Here is a 22,062-nt window from a genome sequence, read left to right on the forward strand (position 1 = left end):
CCCCCCCCCCCCACCCCCACAAACAAATTAAAATTGAAACAAAAAAGCAAACATCTGAAGTGGAGAACGGAATAAACATCTGAAGACTCCCAAGATTTTCAGAACCTTGAATGATATAACCAAGCATTTTGTGTCTAAGAAAACAGAATATATTAAGATTTTTTCTTATGCTCATACCAATACGCATTTTAACATGGTGAAGGATGATGCCAAAATGGAGAGTTCTAACATATAATCCCATACATAAATGGTCAATCCGTCAATGACATCAAAAGATGGAGAGTTCTAACATATGAAGCAAATGGCTGAAGTGGGAATCAACATCCAAAGACTTTCAAGATTTTCAGAACCCCGAATGATAGCCAAGCATTGTGTCTAAGAAAATGGAATATAGCAAGCTTTTTTTTTCTTATGCTGATACCATTGCACACTTTAAAATGGTGAAAGGTGGATGCCATAATTCCCATAACGAAGAGTTCTAATACCAACACGATCACCACATCAAAAGATGGTTTCACATGTTAGAAAACAAATGCCAACTCTTGCAGGGCCTTGTTAAATAAATGAAGTTATATTGAAAATGCAGTCATCAAAATTCAGGTAACATCAAGAAATTGCTTAGGGTCAGAAATCACTGAAGTACTGAACATAAATACTCCAGCTCATTTCCCTTATAAACTCTTCTATTTTTGTTCTCCTATTTTAAGAAATGGAGATTTTATTAAGGGAGAGAGTGACTTTGAGAGACAATTATATCATAGACAAATAGGAAGTCCTCACAAACAAAATTGCCAAGTGCATCTAATACATATACTATTGTGGAATCCAGATGGAAAAATTTAAACAATGCTATGGCATAGAACAACTTACAAATCCAATTGCATGTACATAATCCATCACTTGTTATATTACAATCGTCTATAACTATATAGCCTTTCCTGCAAGAAGAGGTTTAGGAGGGGACAATGATCTAATTTCAGGTGCGGAACTTGGGAAAAGCACATTGAGTTTATGCATCAAAATGTCAGCCCTTGATGGAATTTCATTCAAAAGAAATTGCTGAACAATTGGTTTCTTAAACCACTCCAAGACAGTATCTCCTGGAGCCCTCAAAACAACCTTACTAACCTCAAATGGTGATTCCACCAAGCTTAGCATCTGTGCCACCACTATTTTCAGAGTTGGCCCAGTTACTAATTTGATTCGTCTTGGGACGACACCATAATACAACATCCTCTTCCTGAACCTATGAAGTGTATGCACCACTGCTATAAGAGCTGCTCCGACAGACAAGTTTCTAACATCAAGAGACCAGGCAATATGTTGATCAAATACTATTGCTTTTGGAAAAAGCTTGTTTTCATACGCAACTTTCCATACACATCGGGCACGATTTATCTGCCCCATGAGAACAAGATAGTTAAGTAGAACATTTATAAAGTACCGAGCAGCTCCTTCTTCAAGCTCATAGTCAATACCCTGGAAGAATTCCCTTACAAAGGATAAGACTGGTAATTTCCTCTGTTCAGGACCAGTGAAGAGTCCACACAAGAAAGTATGAGCCTTATGTTTTGTTGCACTCAAGATTGACATCAAATGCCTCTCATCAGTTTCATCTTGGCACCTTACAAGATGAGCCAGAATTGAGGTGTAAAGTATGAGGTCAACCTTAGCTGCAGAACTCACATACGTTTCAAGGAGAGGCTTAGCAGACTCATACAATCCATTCTTCATACATGACTCAAAGAGCTGTCGTATTATGAAATTATTTGTCCGGATCCCAGAAGAACCCATAAAGCGGAGCCACCTTAAAGCAAGATCAACAGAACTGTCCTTAATGTAAACCATTAAAACATCACTAGCAGTTACATCAACAGAATATCCCATGGCCTTCATTTCAAGTAAAACCTTAGCAGCAACATCCACAAGTTTCTTTTTTGCCAGGAGACTGAGCAAGGCCGTAAAAGTACTTAGTCCTGGTCTTAGACCAGCATTTGTCATGGAATTGTAAAGCTTCATTGCAGCATCTACTTGACCAGAAGTGGCATGCATCTCTAAAAGAGATGAATAGGTAGTCGGGGTAGGCATAAATCCAGCCTTTTCCATATCAGAAAAGACAGACATTGCAATATCAAGTTTCCCAGATTTTGCATGTGACTCAACAATCATAGTGTAGAGACCATAATTAGGTCTAAACCCTGCTTTCTTCATCTCATCCCAGAGCCTAAGTGCAGTATCCAATTTCCCAGCCTTAACAAAGGACTCAATCATGGAAACAAACATGGTTGCAGATGGTCGGAGCCCAAAACCCTGCATTTCCATGTACACCTTCATTGACGTGTCTAACCTTCCAGCTTTGCCCATTGTATCAACAAGTGAAGCAAAAATCCCAAAACTTGGCCGGAATTTCTTTTCTTTCATCTCTTGGTAGAGCTTGAATGCCACGTCAAGGCGGCCTGATTTCGCTAGACTTGGTATCATTAACTCATAACTACATTCATCTAATGAGCACCTTGCATTTTCCATGTTCTCATATATCTCAAATGCCTTAAAAGGCATGCCCTTATTGAGAAACAAGGTTATAAGAGAAGTGTAGGTCTGGCTGTCTACTTTGCAACCAGACTCTTGAATTTTCTTAAAACAACAGAATGCTACCTCCAACTTCTCAGCCTTTGCCAAATACTGAATAACCTGGTTGTAAGCATTAAATAAAGATGCCCCATTCTCACCAGAATCAAGAACCATATCATCAAAAACAGATTGAATCCCATCAAAATCTCTAGTTTGATTCAACCTATCAAACAGCATCATATAGCACTCATCACTTGGCTTATACCAAGGTTGCCGCTTGACCCACCGAAACAAGCTTAAGGAAGAATCGGCATCTTCCATAACCTTCAAAGCCTGTGTAATGTGAGTCATATTCGGCACAAAATGAAGTCTATCCAATTGTGTTTCCATATCAGGGCCCCATCTCCACCTTTTAACGATCTCAACTATCTTGGCCACAGCCGATGCATTCAAAATAGGCTTCTTGAGCCCACCCACCATTACATGGTCATCAAGACCTGGCTCAACCGACCTTATCCCCTTTCCGGAGGAAATGAACCCACCAGATTCATCCAAGTAGACTATGTCTTCAGTCCACTCATTGGAATCTTCAGTACCCTTTCCGGAACAATAACTTCTGGAGAGATAAGGGCTTTTTATAACATCGTTATTGCACGAAGGGGATAGAAACTGGGATTTTGTGCATTTCTGATTGAATACATTAACGGCCCAAGAAAAGCCATGATTCTTTCTCAGTGGAGGATAAATTGTAAGAAAATATTTGGCACTTCTAATATTTTTACAGAAAAGAAGGCTGCGAAAGATCATTGTACAAGATGATTATTTGCGCAGAAAACAATACCTTTGCATTTTTCAATCATTCAAAAACGTGGAAATTCCTAGAATTGGGGTTTCCTTATCAAGAGAGTGTTGAGACTTGAAATGGTAGCATTCCTCTTCTTCTTTGCCTAGAAACGTAGAGATAAACAGGCTCTCAAAAACCCTAAACCCTAGGCTGTTTGTATGGCTTTTAGGAAAGGTTCGGGGCGATGCTGGAGCAGTGGAGCCCGGAAGATGACCCGTATTGCCTAAACTAGATGCAAATATTCAATATTCATATCGTAAATATAGGTCTATATAAACAGTTATAATATATCCATTTGGAAAAATGTTTGGGGGCTCTAGGCCCCTTTTCTTCACCAAAAAAAAATATCCATTTGGAAAATAAGAAAATCGCTTCTAAAAAATGAAGCATTTTTATAAAAAATATTTTCTTTATCCGTGTCAAAAAATTGTCTTACCCTTAGTGTTTTGTTCATTTTATAAAAAATGAGTAGAATTATATAATTAAATATTTTAAATATTTTATTTAGAATATAAAAATATTTATAATAATACTAAAATAATATTATTTATCAAAAAACACCGGACTTATGATTTTATAATAATATTTAAAAAAAACCTTATTCTAAGTGTGGCAGAAAAACTTTAATTGATATTTTGAAATATTAATTTTTTTTCTATAAGATTGATTACATACTAAAAATTTTACATTTAAATTCTTTAAATTAGGAAGAAATTTTGTTTGATATATAGTATATCAACTTGTAATAAAATGACATTTTAATTAAAACAATATTGTAATAGAAAATTAAAATTTGTACTACAGCAAATAAGAATTGATTAAGCAAAAAGAAAACAATGTATTCTAGCTTAAAATAATTTTAGTATGACGTTAATATTCTTCGAGGATATCGATTCAAAAAATAATACCTTTTACTAGTATTATAATTTTCTTCCCATGCTACTTTGACATGATAAATTCCATAGATTGGATGAGCCTTCGGCAACTTGTGCCTATGCCATCAAAACTCATAATATCTTAACTACATACACATAATTTTTAGATTAGGGTCCACAATGCAAGATGAAACTTGGTCGATAGTATAACAATTGAAATTTTAATACTTACCAGCATGAAGCATTCACAACAATGCTTATTAGGTGGACCATGGATGGTCCACACAATTGTGTAGACTATGCATAGGATACATTATTTTATATGCATAAGGTACATTATTTTCTATGCATATGGTGCTTTATTTTTATACGCAATGTTCATTATTTGAATGCATACAAAATAGTATGAAAACAGCTTAATGGCTCAGTATTTATATGTTTAAGGTTCAATATTCGTGTGCATAGGATTTATTGTTTGAGCATGTACAAACTGATTGAAAGTTGGTTATTTAAACTGATATATTTTAGGCTCATTTCTATTGTATATGATGTTCATTATTTGTAGAGCATAGTTAGACTTATTCGGCATAGAAGTATGATATTTAGTAAATTTAGGCTCAATTTTTGTATGCACAATGTTCACTAGTTGTATGCATATGATTCACTATTTGTGTTAATGTGTTTTGATGCGGAGCCTTGTAGCTAAGCAGCCTCGTCGGCATGTTATGGGGCTGCTCGGCGAGATGCCTAGGTGCTAGGTACGAGTTTTGAGTGTTGGTCGGCTAAGGGCTTGGCTGATGGGTGAGTCTTGTATATTAGTTCGGCTTTAAAATTAATATATGTGGTCTTCGGACTGAAACCTTGTGTGTTTGGCTCACATTATTTACTACGTTGCTTGATGGGTTTTCCCTTGAAATCTGACCGGCGTTAGCAAAGGTTGCAATTTGCAAACAATAGAATTTGCCCACTCCCAAACCGGCAAATCGCATCCGATGTTTCATGGCTATATATAACACATTTTCAATTTATATGTCTCTTGAATAAATTCATTTAACTTTTTGGCTATGTTAGTCATGATGATCATCGTAAGTCAAATTCATTACGATCATACATCAATTATATCATAAATCAATTTAAACTATGAAGACCCACATGCCTCTGTGGTAACATAGTTAGTTTATTGGTCAATTTTGACTTGTTTGACCATTATTAACTGTTTGACTTAGTTAAACACCGAATATGAGTGCTTGATTAATCAACTTTTTGTAAAAGCTTATTGTTTTAAAATGTTAAAATTAAAAAAATTGTTCAAAGTAACTTTTTTCAAATTATACCTCATTTTACATGTAATCAGTCATATCAGCTAATAACTAATTTACTAATTTTTTTTTTACAATCAGCTAATGTTATCAACTAATCAAACTCACCAAAATAATCAACTAACCATTATTTGTCAAACACGGCCATTGAATTTGACGAACAAATCTGGTGGATTCTACAACACGATCATGTTCCTTGGCTTTGTTTTTAAAATAACAGTACTCTAGTTGTGTTTTAGTTATTAAAACATTGTTTGTAATCCAACTTTAAGAGATTACGTACACATAGGATGGGGTTGTGTGGCAGGGCAGGGAGGGATACTTGACTCAAAAGCAAGTAAAAGACACTCCCAACTTTTGATGATCAACTAGCTACCTAGTTTTCCCATGTAATCAAGGCAAGCACATATGCTGTCCTTCACAACTATACAACATACCCATCTTCCATGTATATCATATCATCACACAACTTCTGTATCATCATAAATATAATGATTATATTAAACTTTGTTTACATGTTATAAATATTTCATTTAGATTCCATAAATATTATTATTCCGTATAAAAACATAGTGATCACCATAGCTTAATTGTAATATAGTATGTGAATACTATTTTAATTGGAGTAAGCATTTATTAGAGTGAAATACAAATCACAGTTTCTTAAATAATTTGTGAATGTACATTCCATTTGATCATATATATATATATATATATATGTGCGCGCGCGCGCGTAAACAATCATATCGTTATATAAAACACACTTAAATTTTAAAATGTTCCTTTCTTTTTTCCGGAACGGAGTCATATATATTTCAGTTGCATTTTTTAAATGTTACTTCCGGTACAAAATATTTAGAATTTATGATTATATACATAAACGTGATTGGTAAAATACAAAATCGAGACTCGTGAAATAATTAAAAAATTAAAAAATTCTTTTGATCTTCTATAAGGTATATGATGAAACTTTGGATTTTGTCTTTTGTTTTAAGAGGAAAAAGTTACATTTTTTTAAATATAATGTTTCTTGTGGTAGACATTGAAATGTAAAGAAGCAAATGCACAAAAACACATAGACTGATGTAAAGTGGTGTCCTAAAGAATCATCATCTTTAATTTATTGATTTCGCAGCTAGCAGTTTATATAGCTTTTTACTACAACTTAATTAGCTTCAATTCTCTGATCTTGCTTGCTCTTCTTTCTTCCTCTGATGCCTCTATATTTCCACTTTACTCTTGCTTCCTCTTCCAACTTCTAGTTTTTTATTATTATTCTTATTCTAACATATTATTCTCTCTCTCTCTCTATACATATATATATCTATCTTTCTCTCTCTGCCTATGTATATATTTATAGATATATGTGTGTGTGTAAGTGTATATATATATATATAACGTAACTGTTCTGTGTGTGTGTGAATTGATGGTAGTTATTAGCTAGCTTAATTGCTAGGAGAAAATTATAAAACAACTTCAAAATATACATAATTAGACATTAATTCTAGTTTTTGTGGAGTCTCTCTCATTGATCAATAAATCATCAGATGATGAACATGGGAAGAACAAGCGGCAGATCTTCATCATCATCGCTATATATAGTGTCTTGTCTTCAATGTTTATGTGTGCTAATTGGGATTTTTGTCCTCATCACACATTGTGGTAAGTTACTATTTATTACCTACTAAAATTGTTTTTACTAATATAATTTTTTGTTTTCTCCTACTCATCATGTACATATAACTTCATTCTCCCGAATAAGTAGTTTTACTCTAAATTAATATGAAAATGTTGATATTTTGATTAATGCAGTCTAAATGAACAAATGCATATATTATAGTTTTAAAATGAGTAATTGCTGTGAGGCAACTCTCGTTAAGTTGGTTACACTCACAAGGTAAAATTTACGCAATGTACATGCTCATCACTCAAAATGAGTAATTGCCTATTACGGAGTATTAATTTACTAATCACATCATAAATAATCACAACTAATGAAAAAATAGGGGGGGAAATAAAATTACAAATGAATAAATATGTTATTTGAAAGAATTGAAACATATGTTCCATCTCAACTTAAAGCCTATGCTGATAGTTAGACTTGCATATTTATGTTTATATATTATATATCCAAGTATATGCTTTATCTCAATTAAAAGTCTAAAGTAATAGTTGAAATACATATTTCTGTTTATATATTACTCTGTATATGCTAAGCATTCACTATAATAAACTTACTAAAAATCATACACTATACTAATTTTCTTTTGTTAATTTTATTATATTATCTTTGTTGAAGATGCAAAAAAGTTATCTCCAACCTCTCCCAGAGCTCCCAATCATTCATCACCAAAGGCAGTGAAGAGGTTTGATGTGTATCTACCGTTGGATTCAAACTCTAAATCCTACGGCGTGAGTTCTCCTTTCAATTTGCCACCTTACGAGTCTCTAGCTCCGATTCCCTTGCCGGAAAACTCCCCTCCCTACTGTGTGTATCCTCCTCCGTCCACCACCGTCCCTAGCCCCGCCGGCGGCGGCGGCGGAGGATACATTCCATCCCCTCCCATGCTACCCAGCCCACCACAAAACGTGCCTTACTTTGGCCCACCTCAAAGTGTTCCGAGCCCAACAGAGCCCAGTATGAGCCCACCATGGTATTACGAGCCCAGCCCACCAACGAGCATTATCCCATCACCAACCGGGTCGGGGCCGTACGTGCCCACCCCGTTCCTGCCGCCGGTGGTGTACCCGCCGCCTAGTGTGCCGCCACCGCCGTCGACTGCGGCGCCGACGGCGCTGTGGTGCGTGGCGAAGCCGGCGGTGCCGGAGCCGATAATACAGGAGGCGATGAACTACGCGTGCGCATCGGGCGCGGAATGCGATCAGATTCAGCCCAGCGGGTCGTGCTTCCAGCCGGACACTCTGTTCGCGCACGCCTCCTACGCCTTTAACAGTTACTGGCAGAGGACGAAGCAGGCCGGCGGCACCTGTGAATTCGGAGGCACCGCCATGCTTGTCACCGTCGATCCAAGTAAGTTGTAATTCCATTACTTTTAGTTATTATTCCATCATGCATCATTCATAAATAATAACATTCGTTCCATTTTGATTGTCTGATTCGTTTAATGAGAATGGACTGAAGTTAATTTTTATTTAATTTTTTCATAATATTAAGTTTAACATTAATATATACGGAATAAAATTTATATATTTAAAAACTACATTAAAAGTACTATTAAATACAAAAAAAAAAATTTAAATTTAAAAATAATAAAAAATAAATAATTAAGAAAGAGTTGGTTTGACCAATGAATAACGTCATGATAGAAATATCAATTTTCTCTAAAAGCATCCTTATCAGTGGAGTTTTTTGCGATTTTTGAGAAGTTTTTGTAAGTGTGATTAGGAAAGAGAAAATGAGAAGAAGAAAAAGACAAAAGAAAAAAAAATTAAAATCTGACAACAAACAAAAAAATTATAAAGTTAGGTTGAAGTCAGTGCCCGCCTCTGACGCATCCCAGCGAACGCATGGACAACACGCGCCCGCTGGGGCGCAATGTTGGGCCCAGACTCATGATTGGGCGGATTTCTTCTTTTTAATCTCTGTTGCTACAAAATCAAACAGGAGATCAATTCCTCCATATTTGATCTTCACATCAGTTTCAATTTGCTTATCCAAATTTCCTTACTGACAATATTCACTTATAAACTGCTGATGTGTATGCTCTAACTTCGTTGGAGATTCTTGATCCCTGCCTCAAAAGAGACCAAAATGGCAAAAAAATTATGAGAACAAGGACATGGGTAGGGACGGGGATTAAAAAATGTCTTCAATTCGTCGTCAGGGATGGGAATGGAGACGGGGATACCCTTGTTTCCCACCCCGTCCTCGATTTTTGACATATAATACTCCATAATAATAATAATAATAATAATAATAATTATTATTATTATTATTATTATTATTTTATTTGGTTATTAGATTAGATGTGTTATATTTTTGTAATAGTCTATTTATGTTCTTATTTGCCTGAAAGTTATTTGAATCTTATATTTGACATTTCAATTGTTATTGAGAATTGATGAAGATTTAAGTATTTTAAGATTAAAAATGTAATATTTAAAAGTTTTTATTCTAATATTGTGAAATATACTAGTTTGACTATTATTTAAATAAAAAAAAAGTATTATTTAATTAAAGTTTGATTAGGGATAGGAGTTCCCCGTCCTTGAAAATTTCCTATGGAGATATGGATGATAATAGATTTCATATCCCTGACGGCGGATGGGGACGGGGACCATGGTTGGGTTTCAGGGACGGGAATGCATGAGGAGTATACTCCTCGCCCTGGCCCATTGACATCCCTATGTCATGATGAAAATGTAATACTAATAAGTAATAAATTATTTGTTACTTATAAGGAAAACAATAATACTTTGAGCAAAAATATAATACTTTCAAATTTAAATTCAACTAAGATAGCTAAAGATACAAATTTGTAACCACAAGGTCACAAGTTCGAATCCCAACCTTCTTGGTTTGACTCGGTGATACTTATCAAAGAATTAACGCATCTCACAAATCCTCATAGGAAAATTTGCCTAATAATAATACTAATAGTATTCAATTTACACAAAACTGATTTGGTAATTACGTTGTTTTGGCCCCTCAACAGGTTACGATGGATGCCATTTTACCTACGTCTGATTTGTTTGTACGTTTGTGGCACGGGAATGGATCACAACCACGCATGAGCACGTACGTACTTACTGGACAAGATAATGTCCTCTTTGATCGATATTAACACATCCAACGTTGTTTATGTCAACAACAACATTTTGTACGTCTGTTAATTTTTCTTTTATCATAAAACAATAGTTTGGTGAACCTCCACAATGTTATTTTTGTTGTTGCGGATTGTTTTCTTGTTGCACTTATAAACACTTCGGCTTTTCTTCTGATTCACAAATAATATAATGTTATTGGATAAATGATGATAAAATCTTTAATGATGCAATAAATTATAGTTTTAATAGTCCACTTTACAAAGTAGATCATGATAGTATGGTATAGTGATTGGGGGCAAATTATTGCATAGACCATGGTCCACCCAGTTGTGTGGACCAAAAATAAAAAGTACATTTTTATTCCATTTGGGTTTCAGCTAATTTTATTGTTGTAACATTCGTATTTCAAAATACCAGATTCATCCTCGATTTTGGTGTGATTTCAATTCTTTCTCAATTATAATTATAATTTCGACAAATACTAATTTGACAAAACCAAATCGATATGAACTCATGAATGAATGTACCAAATGATAGGGATGACTGGATGAGCAAAGGCAGACTACAATCTTTCTACTTGGCTTGACAACATAATCCCTTAGAGGTGGCCGTCTGCTTTGCTTGCAAGTCTGCAGAGATTTTACATGAATTTGCAGTTTGAGAAAATTATATATCTGGTTGGGTTCTACAAAGCAGTAAAAGACAGCATTGAGTGAGTGAGTTGTTGAGGGGGGGGGGGGCGGGCTATATTCACAACTTTCACAAATTTGCATCTCCTACAATGGTCAAACGTACAGTGATGATGCATGCACAGTTGAGTCCTCAAATATTTTCGTGTCCAATGACATAAATAGCCCAAAATTTAGGGGTAAAAATAACACAAAAAACACCAACACCCCAGCAAAGCTTGACTAACTGCTACCAACTGGTTCCATCGCCTCCGTCCTCAACAAGTAGCCTTGGTGAGCAATCAAGCCTTCTATACCGTGCGTGGGGCACTTTACAATAGCGGTTGGTACATCACAAATGCAGAACAAGGGAGTCGAATTCCATCGACCAAAGAATTAGTCTTACACATACCAATCCATTCAAATCAACGTGTAATTCGGGAAAAGTTGCATCAAGTTATCCAGAGTTTCAGGTAGGAATTTCCTCCCAAACAGGTAACACGGTCGTTGATTCCCATTCCATAAACAGGGCCTAGTTTGAACTTCCTTCTGCAACATAATACATACAATAAATTGTTAGGTTAGTACATGACAACCACCAAAATTAAATGCATTACCAAAGAAAATACATACCCTGGAATCACTGGTAACATGCACGCTCTCAGTAATTGACTGCACAAACACAGGAAAAAGAATTAGAGCATGCCATGCCTAATTTCTGGAGAAAAGTCATTTCAAATTAGCAAGGAAACAATTATATGGCACAAAATCATTTTAAATAAAGGATTCAGAGGTTATTTATGCATTTATTCCATCAGTAAAATGAATATTCCCAATAGAGATGTCAAAACACAAAAATACTAATGAGGCTTTTGATGAAAGCTAGACTGTAAAGAATTCCATAAGTACAACAATAAGAACATCCAAGATACAAAGAGTGGTAGAAAAGGAAATTCAATGTACAAAGATAAGGAAGAGCAGGTCATACTGTAATGTTTTTCATCAGCTCATAAGTAACATCACGGCTGGTGTATGATTTGGGATGCCACTTTCCCTCCGACCAATCAACATGTGTAACTGACCAATTTGCAATTCCAGAAGAATCAAGCATCTGAAAATGCAAAAGAGCGATTACACTCCCAGGTTTATAATTTGTTGAAATTTTATTTTTTATTATTTAAAAGAAAAAAAAAAAAAAACCATAGCATCATGCCCGTTGTACAGCCACATTGCCATAAATATGAGCATACTACTATATAATACAGTATAGAGAGCCTAGGCTCTCACAATCTTTTCTCAATAGTAATATTTTATCTTTTCCCTAATTCCACATAATTGAAAAAGAAATAAAATTATAAAAAACCACTTACATAGAAAAAGGTTGGTAAATAGTGCTCATCAGAATAGCAGTTACGCCCTCCATCCATGTTTGGCTGTTAAGTGAGAGAAAGTGTCAATGATTGAATGCCATTAATCAAGATCTATATATTTCAATTATAACTAAAACAAATGGTGATATAATGCATAGCACATTGGTTTTCTTTAAAATGTGTGCAAAAGGCTGTACCTAACTTGGCATTAACATATCATTGCAACGATTTAGTGATTGAAAATGTAATTCAAATCTAAGATAAACTTGTGACAATAACAAACAGATACAACTGATAAAAGAATATTAGTATTGTAGTAGCGCCAGTTCAGGTTGATATTCAACCTTATAGCATATTCACCAATTGATAGGATATTCACCATAGTGTATCACATTCACTGAACCTGAAGGCTAGCATATCTCACAAGGACTAGGTCACTAGGGTCTTTGTCAACATGACTTTAAGTTCAAATTTATCTCTTCATATTTTCAAGGGAAGCATTCAAGTACAGGTGAGGGTAACAAAAAATGGACCGACTTTCGAATTTCTAATAAATGTATTTGAAAAATAAGCCTCTTTTAAAGCTATGTTAATAGACCCAAATATCTGATCTAGGAAATTAACTGGTTTCCATGTGTCAAGAAGAATAAAGCATGAAAAAGTATCACACTATCTCAGTAAGTTGAGTCTTCCAGTAATTTATCAATAGAATCAATTATTAGCAAGAGAAACTATGTCAAAGTCAAAATGCAACCAGGATCAATTACATTTTAGTACTCAAATTAAAATTTGCAGATCTAAAAGGATTATTAAAACAATTCTAGAAATATTTGTCGAGTGCATTCACTTAAATTTCTCAAACCTATACTACAACCAACTTAAACGTTAATGTTACAAGAACTATTTCAGAATCTTCCACACATTTTATGCCTTGATAAGATTGAACAATTGCTTGAAAGACATTTAAGCACAAATAGAAAGCATCAATGAAACCAGTAACATAAATCCCCATTCGTACTAGCATGGGAATAGTACTACTGTACTAGTGCTAGTATAACAAATGGCAGATCCACATTGAAACCACAAGTGGGGGAGAATTGGGAGCCATGACCACCCCTAGATTTTGAAAAATTCATTACTAGAATACAGTGTTTATTGTTTTCAAAAAAAAAAAAAAGAATACAGTGTTTATTTAATAAATAAATCATTGGCCCACATAACATAAAAGCCAAAGGAGTAGAATACTTCCTTTGAGAAGTCATAATGTAAAAAAATAAATAAATAATTAAAACAAACATACAAACAAGAACAAAGGCAATCAACCAAACAAAAGATAATGCATAAAATGACAAAAACTATGACAGATTCAGTGTTATTCAATATTCATAAGTCAGTCCAAGTCTGGCATGCCCATATTCATGAATAAATTGTTAAAAGCTCATAGTGATCCACTAGTCTGCCTGGTGAAGCCAAGAGATTAATACTGGGTAGTAAAGTTCATGATAAAAGAAGATAACTTAATGCACAAACAACTAGATTAAGTTGAAGACTAAGGGAAAGCAGGTTGTTGAACAACCATGCTTGTAAACTGTAGAGACTACTAGGGCTATGAATGAACATAAACAAGATCATTACCATCTTGCTTACTGCAATAGTGCAATGCAAAGCAAGTGGAAAATGATTTGAAACTCAAACAAAATGAGGCCATATTAGATCAAGGATTTAAAAGTATAGCCTTAACATATATAAATGTAAATCATTTACAGGAAAAGAACCACCTTGCAGTAATCGCGGAATTTATTATAGTAAAGATTGTCAGCCATAATTATAACAGCATGCTGTCGCTTCATAGTAAACCACTGCACAAGTGAAAAGCTATGAGAATAAGATACACAATAAAGTGAGAGTGATGCAATAATATATCAAACTGAACAGATAGGATTGGTAAGAGCTACCGCTCATGTCAAGATTTTCAAAATGTGGCAAGTAGCCAAGTACTGCCAACTTCCATGAGCTTCTCCCAAAAACAAAAAAAAAAAAGAAAAAGAAAAAGAGAAAAGAATAGAGAAAGTACCTGTGCACCCTTTCGAAAGTCTTTCTTTTCAACTTCAGGTAACATATGCTCTGAATACCTACCACTTCCATGTGGGCCAGGATCCTCAAAGCTGAGGAAAAAAGAAGGGGCTCACAATAAAGAAAAGAATTGACAAGAATCCTATAATTCTAAAGGAAGCTCCATAATACATATGGTCCAAATAGGGAACTCCAAAATGGTCTTCTGCTTCTTTTTTCTTTTTCTGTTTTTTTACAGTAATAAAACGTAAAAGAATATTTCCAAATTTGATATAATCAGAAAAACACAATAAAAAGTTGAGCTTACCAGTCTACGAAACTGACATTTGTGTACATCAGATAGTTGTACACATAGTCAAAACTACGCAAGGGTATACAACTGCAATTTAAGAAACTTCTGTTAAGAAATGCAAACACTAAAGGATTCACAAATCCAGCCAAAAAGTTAATGTGGAGCATCACTACCCACCTATCAGAGAGAAGTACAAATTGCTGATTGTCAAGATCTTTAAGGGCATTGGCCAAAAGCCGTCTCTCTGCATCAACCATTGAAATTTTCCCCCACACTACCTGTAGAATGAGATCCAACAACTTCAGTGATAAAATGACACCATAGTTTCCAAATACTAAAACAACAGAAGATAATAAAACTATAGTAGGAATGTCACAACTGTGAATTATATTTTGTTGTTAAATGCCATATAACACTCTATATGGAGTAGCTAATTTGTATTCAAAGGCATAATGCTAGATATAATTATTGATCAATAGGGATCAAAATGTCCAACTCACATGAAACTCTCTAAAACAACCAATGGCCAGAAATGTAATAAGGAACCCGGTACCCTTTTCAGTAGGGGGGGTGGAGGGTTTGTTATATTTCAACTGTTCTTTATTACCCTATAATAAAAGTGAACCCCTTAAATTATATTTCAAAAACAAATAAATAAATAAAAGGAGGATACAAGTTAACAGCTAGAAAATATTTTTTGAAAAAAGACTAAATAAAATTCCATGCAACAGAGTGGAACTAAGACTAAAGCCATAAATAGGATACAGAATACTTCAGATTTGAGGGTAGAACAACAAACCTTCTCGCTGCGGATCTCCCGATTATAAAAGTAACGGCTAAAATGTACTGGCCTATTCTTGGATGCATGGACATAAACAGAGAATTTTCCTTCATGACCCTGACAACATAAATTGAAAAAGAAGAGAAATATCAAAATGAGTTCTTATATATATATATATATATATATATATATATATATATGTATATATATGCTAATGTTCAAACGCATCCACCTGTTCCCGAGATTCCCATGAGACCCTTCGTAAATGCACACAAGCTACTACACAAATGCACACAGGGTAGATTGTGTGCATTCATGAAGGGTGAATTGCACACAATCTAGTCTGTGTGCATTCGTGTAGTAGCTTGTGTGTATTTCCGAAGGGTATCACGGGAAGAGGTGGTCTCATTTGATTATTAATATATATATATATATCACATGATGACAGAACAAAATAAGTGACTATCTGAAATGAAGCATTTTTCAAGATAAAAAATGGACTATTTTTTTTGAAAATAAGTGATAATGTGATATTATTACAATAGAGCAATGTTGATTAGAATATCATTCCATATTTAGTATCCTAACCTAGCAACAAGCACCAAATGCAAGGTACAACCAGGATGCAATTTATTATCAAAAGTTAGGTAATATGTGTACATTTCTTTTATATGTTTTTTTATTCTACCAAGTGATGGATGACATAGCTGTGAAATGATGAATAACTAATTAAGAATACAAGTTGGGCAAGTCAAGATATAGGCCTTGTTTGGGGGAGAGCTTTTAGATATTTGACCAGGTAAAAAAGCTAACATCTGAGGTGGTGCATAAGATTAAGGACTACAAAGGGATTGTCAATTATAATTTCAGTAATGGAGAGATCAACTAAAAAGTTCAATTCAAATACCTCATGACTCAAATTTGCTACATTTTGACAAATTAAAGTGTAAATATGAATTAGTGACAAGCACTACCCCTTTCAGATTCCAAAGTTCCTAATTCCTAAAACCATTTGCTTATTGAAAAAAATCATTATCATTATAATAATAAGAAAAATTGAATCTTCGCAGTCTATCTATATGATTGAGAGTAAATAACGATAGTAATCCTTGTCAACTTATCTACTTGGATTCTGGAAAACAATCATCATCAATTCAATGTTATTATCATTGTGTTATTTGAAGTTCATATGTATTACCAGCCATGATTTTTAATGTTTATAGCTCATAGATGAAAGTGGTTTCTTATATGCAATCTCATAAAATAGCAATTTCAAAGATCAAGGGCTTATACATTTAAGATGCAATGAATCCAAACATGTCAGCATTTAATATGACAAAACAATTTATAGGTAAGTGGTAAATGCTTACCAATTCATAAAAATAGTACAGTAACATGACAACAGAAAAATAAATTTGAACTAATAATTATAAAAACAACAGCAACAATAGGCAATGAACATAACAAAAGGGGATGAAAGGCAAACCTGAAAGAATTGATCCCAGAGCTTCTCAAATGGTAAGGCACCAGGTGTTAAAAATAGAAATGCAATCTTTGGGTTCTTTGATAAAACCGGAGGTGTATTTAGAATATCACTAATTACAACACGAGATGCTATCTCTCTATCTGATAATTCTCTGGCTGGAGTAGGAGGAAGCCACTCGGAATCGCAACCATGAGTTGAGAATACATAACAAGCAGCAGAATTTCTAGGAGGGTACATATAAGCGCAGATCAAGAACAAGCTAACCAATGAAACCAAAACAATTATCCATGTTGGTTTCCTTAACTGAGCTCGCTGGCGAGACGCAGGCAATATCTGCATATCCTTCATGCCTAAACGCCAGGCCTGATTTGTCTTCATTTAAAGACAAGGCATTAGCAACTAACTCCCTACCAAGATGCAGTGTCCCTCTGAAAACCCAGTCTCCACAAACACAGATGTTGGTCTAGCAATCTCAATCACATGCAGATCTAAGACCAATTCATAGTGGTAAGCTAAATCTGCAAAAATACCAAAATGAAGTGGTAAGCAGTTGTCTATTGAGATATATACCTTAAACTCAACTCCGATGTATTGCAAACTACACTAATTGGGAGATTCCCAAGCTAGAGGGAAGGCAATTTCTCAAATCCAGCAGATGACCCCACACTATTACACATTAAATGACTAAGACCCATATATACTACGTATTCAACGAATCAACAAACTAAAACATGAAATCAGCATTTCAACTACAGAATTACGGAAAATTAAGATTCCAAGAAATCCACTTTGCAATATCCGGATGCTGATTTGCATTTCACTTGCCTTAATCTCGTATTACATTCAAAAGAGAACTGAACGTGGAAATGGGAAAAATGGAAACGCTTCGAACGGAAAAACAGATTTTGAGCAAAGAACTGAAAGTAGATCCGAAGCCAAACCCCACATAAGATTAAAAAAATACCAAACCAATACCGGGGAGATTTGAAATTCCCGAGCTGCCCCAACCAAACCCGGGGAGAAAAGTCAAACCTATCTCATTGAATCAAATCTACCATCGCTGCCCACATTGAAATCTCCTCATTCCAATATACTCCAAACATTGTACATATACGTAGGTACACAGACAAAAACCTACGTAGACGCATCATCTAGCACAAATTCAAACACTAGCATCCAGTGGACCCAACCCGTATCGCAGAATCGAGATAAAATTAGAGCAAACGAATGGATAGACAATGAAGGCAATACCTGATTAAGCTGGAGGATAAGATCTTCGCAGAACGAAGAAGGGCTTGAAATCCTCAATCTGAAAGATCTAAATCGCTACGCATATGCAAGTATTATAGTCTTATTGTATATATATAAATATATATAATATATAGATAAAGAATATAGTATTCGTTTGAGATCTAGGGCAGCACCAATGAAGTGGAACCAAAACAGAACAGAGGCAAGATGAGATGAGAGAGAAAGAGCGAGGCCAAGCCAATGCTGAATGCTGACTGTCTTCTTAATTTGAATGCTATGTTTACATTAAAAATCTCTCCAATTAAAGGTCGTTAATCAAGCATACCCCAATATTATTTTTATGCAAATTTTAGGGTTTTGTTGTTTGTTAACTAAGCTTTGTTTGTTATATACTTTCTTTTTTCTTTTTTCTTTTTTAGTACTACAGCTTTGTTTCACAAAGTTTATTTAGGAGCTTATAGCTAATTTTAAGTTACTAATAAGCTATAAACTCTCTTTGGTAATGTTCTCAAAATAAGCTAGTAATTTAAAATAAGAGCTTATTTTGAAATGCACTTTAGGTAACTTTTAAAAAATAAGCTAGTAGCTTTTAACTTTTTCCATCTTTATCCTTATTATTTTAAATAAATGACATCATATACCCCACTCAATTAAAACTCTTTTGGCATTTTCAATTCGATCAATATGTTTCATTGTAATTTCAATTTGACATTTGTGTTTGAAAAATAATTTTTGTATGAACTAATTTTATGAATTATAAACATTTTGTTACTTTATATATTTTCAAATATATGTTCTTTATATTTTTATGAAAATATATTGATTTCATTATTTTATATATTAATATGTAAACATACTTATTTAAATTTAAAACTATTTAAATTTTATGAAGATGTCTTTTTTAGTCTTTTTATATTTATCAGCTTATCAAAAAACTAATTTTACCAAACACTTTTAAGTATAACAGCTAGCTTAACAGCTCTTCAGATTTCAGCTTCGAGCTTATAACTTTTCAGCTTTCAGCTACCTTTTCAGCTAGGTTTGCCAAACATAGCCTACCTCGAACCCACCTCCTTCTACATGAGAGTGCAATCGGGTGCCACTGGTCTTGACAGTTTTATATTTTCTTTTGAATAATTTTAAGTTTAAACCAACTTGATTGGCGTGAGTGGTCGTGACTCTTAATTGGGTTGGTCCGGTGCAAACAGTGATTAGTCTGAGTATGGTACTGGACTTTTATATTTAAAAAAAAAAATTAGTAAGAGCTTATTTTATACCACAAATGAAATCTTATTTGATATTAATTTAGAAAAACACACACAACTAAAAAGAAAACCTAAAATGTTCATACTTGTCATTTTGTATGACAAATAATATATTCACTATTCATTAATTAAACCAATTATTTTTTTAATTCTTCACTTATTTCTTTAATAGTTTCTTCTTTTGTGTGTGTATGTGTTTGAGTAATATTTAATATAAATTTTAAATACATAAATTTTATTAACTAGTACTAAGTTAAATATTAAAAAATTTAAACTGTAAATAACTTCAAGCTAACCTCTGTATACTAGTATGCTATATAAAGTGAAATGGAGGTGTGTGCATTTGGTAAATTCAGTGCTTTAGATATATGTGTTGCATATGTACTCTTTAATTAATTATATCCTCCAAAATGATTATTTGCATCTTTCATGTCATACAATAAAACTTTGTGATGATCAAAACAACTTACTTAAAATTTTCACAAAAAAAAAAAAATTACTTAAAGAATATTTTTACTGGTTGATTTTCTTATTATTGGCGGAGTCAATCCGCATGACTAACATTACCGAGTGAATAAATAAAAGGCAAATAATTGAATGAAAAATAAAAGAACATGATAATGTTTACATGGAAACGAAAAGGTGAAAACAACGGGTCTTTTTGGTTTTATCAATCACGGGTGGTCGAACGGCAGACCAACACTACTGGAAATTGACTAAGTTTTTGATACGAAATTTGAGCAGCATTTAGAGTCTCTTGAATTATGAATTGCTTAGCCTTTCTCAAGGCTTCACACCCCTATTTATAAAAGCTAATAGGGATTTCTCCCCTTTGGCAACCCTAAACTACCATAAATGCTTTAGGATTTATTTTCTTATTATATTTGGCTATTTTCCTAATCTTTTCCGAGCTTCTTTCCATATCTCCAGCATGAGACCCGCGCATGACCACCTTCGTCTCTAAGAAACTTCATAAACTGCCTTTAGGAAACTTCTTAAACCGCCTTCCGCACACCACCTTCTTGCCTCGGCTACGGTTTTTAGATAGGTCGAACCGCTTTCTCTCCCTCAGCTTCTTTAGTCCGGCCCTATCAAATCCTTCAATATCGCCCTCCTTTCTCACGGATCCCATGTCTTCCTTATCAGTCGTCCCCTTCACCCTTCCGAGCCTTGGGTCCCGAGCCTTAACCCTTCCCCCATCATGTAGAGAGGGTTTCGATTAACCAACATGGTTGGCGTGGTGGTTCAGCACCTCGTCCCTTAAGTATGAGGTTGTGGGTTCGATCCCCACCCATGTGAATGGAGCAAACCATTTGGCCAAGTCCCCTACCACACTACTTATTTAGTGTGCGAGCCAAGTGCTAGTCCGACTATCTTCCCATGCTAGATGACTACTCATATTCCATCATTTACAATAATACAATATATCTTAAGAATTGAGTTTACAACTAATAATAATATTATTATTATTGATATGGATTAAATCCTCCATACATTCAAGTGTATAAGCAAAGTATGTAGTGATGTAAAGTATCTGCAAGAATCAACCCAAAGTCGCTCTTTTATTCATCTGTTGAATGGTTTAGAAAGTCGCTCTTTTATTCATATGTTGAATGGTTTAGAAAGTCGCTCTTTTATTCATCGTTGAATGGTTTAGAAAGTCGCTCTTTTATTCATATGTTGAATGGTTTAGAGAGAAGGGAGAGCATTGCTTTATCTGCTTTAGGGTCTTCTGTTTAGAGAGAGAGGAAGCCCCCCCCCCCCCCCCCCCCCCCCCCCCCCCCCCCCCCCCCCCCCCCCCCCCCCCCCCCCCCCCCCCCCCCCCCCCCCCCCCCCCCCCCCCCCCCCCCCCCCCCCCCCCCCCCCCCCCCCCCCCCCCCCCCGCTTCCTCTCTCTCTAAACAGAAGACCCTAAAGCAGATAAAGCAATGCTCTCCCTTCTCTCTAAAACCATTCAACATATGAATAAAAGAGCGACTTCTAAACCATTCAACGATGAATAAAAGAGCGATTTCTAAACCATTCAACATATGAATAAAAGAGCGACTTTCTAAACCATTCAACAGATGAATAAAAGAGCGACTTTGGGTTGATTCTTGCAGATACTTTACATCACTACATACTTTGCTTATACACTTGAATGTATGGAGGATTTAATCCATATCAAATAATAATAATATTATTATTATTGTAAACTCAATTCTTAAGATATATTGTATTATTGTAAATGATGGAATATGAGTAGTCATCTAGCATGGGAAGATAGTCGGACTAGCACTTGGCTCGCACACTAAATAAGTAGTGTGGTAGGGGACTTGGCCAAATGGTTTGCTCCATTCACATGGGTGGGGATCGAACCCACAACCTCATACTTAAGGGACGAGGTGCTGAACCACCACGCCAACCATGTTGGTTAATCGAAACCTCTCTACATGATGGGGAAGGGTTAAGGCTCGGGACCCAAGGCTCGGAAGGGTGAA

General features: G+C 34.9%; 3 protein-coding genes across 5 annotated transcripts; 1 reads left to right on the plus strand and 2 right to left on the minus strand.

Moving 5' to 3' along the window:
• Positions 1-705: 705 nt before the first annotated feature.
• LOC116014302 (pentatricopeptide repeat-containing protein At1g79490, mitochondrial) lies at positions 706-3,629 on the minus strand. Its single transcript, XM_031254330.1, has one exon. The coding sequence runs from the start codon at positions 3,376-3,378 to the stop codon at positions 925-927; it is 2,454 nt and encodes an 817-aa protein (XP_031110190.1). The 5' UTR covers positions 3,379-3,629; the 3' UTR covers positions 706-924.
• A 3,378-nt stretch (positions 3,630-7,007) lies between these two features.
• LOC116014014 (vegetative cell wall protein gp1) lies at positions 7,008-10,627 on the plus strand. The gene is made up of 3 exons (XM_031253997.1): positions 7,008-7,271; positions 7,909-8,640; positions 10,286-10,627. Exons 1-3 carry the CDS (start codon positions 7,157-7,159, stop codon positions 10,315-10,317), a joined length of 879 nt encoding a protein of 292 aa, XP_031109857.1. The 5' UTR covers positions 7,008-7,156; the 3' UTR covers positions 10,318-10,627.
• Positions 10,628-11,105: 478 nt separating this feature from the next.
• LOC116013585 (glycosyltransferase BC10-like) lies at positions 11,106-18,588 on the minus strand. 3 transcript variants are annotated; one of them, XM_031253423.1, is made up of 11 exons: positions 18,319-18,588; positions 17,068-17,585; positions 15,600-15,698; positions 14,978-15,078; positions 14,816-14,887; positions 14,510-14,600; positions 14,214-14,294; positions 12,436-12,498; positions 12,054-12,176; positions 11,699-11,737; positions 11,106-11,614 (listed from the first exon to the last, which is right to left on the minus strand). In XM_031253423.1, exons 2-11 carry the CDS (start codon positions 17,443-17,445, stop codon positions 11,486-11,488), a joined length of 1,176 nt encoding a protein of 391 aa, XP_031109283.1. In that variant the 5' UTR covers positions 17,446-17,585; positions 18,319-18,588; the 3' UTR covers positions 11,106-11,485. The 3 variants fall into 3 exon arrangements, with proteins under 3 accessions (XP_031109283.1, XP_031109284.1, XP_031109285.1); XM_031253424.1 differs by lacking the exon at positions 18,319-18,588 and adding an exon at positions 18,043-18,269; XM_031253425.1 differs by lacking the exon at positions 18,319-18,588 and adding an exon at positions 18,032-18,269.
• Positions 18,589-22,062: the final 3,474 nt, after the last annotated feature.

Source organism: Ipomoea triloba, chromosome 3 (genome assembly GCF_003576645.1).
Source record: "Ipomoea triloba cultivar NCNSP0323 chromosome 3, ASM357664v1".
In the NCBI taxonomy this organism is placed as follows: Eukaryota; Viridiplantae; Streptophyta; class Magnoliopsida; order Solanales; family Convolvulaceae; genus Ipomoea; species Ipomoea triloba.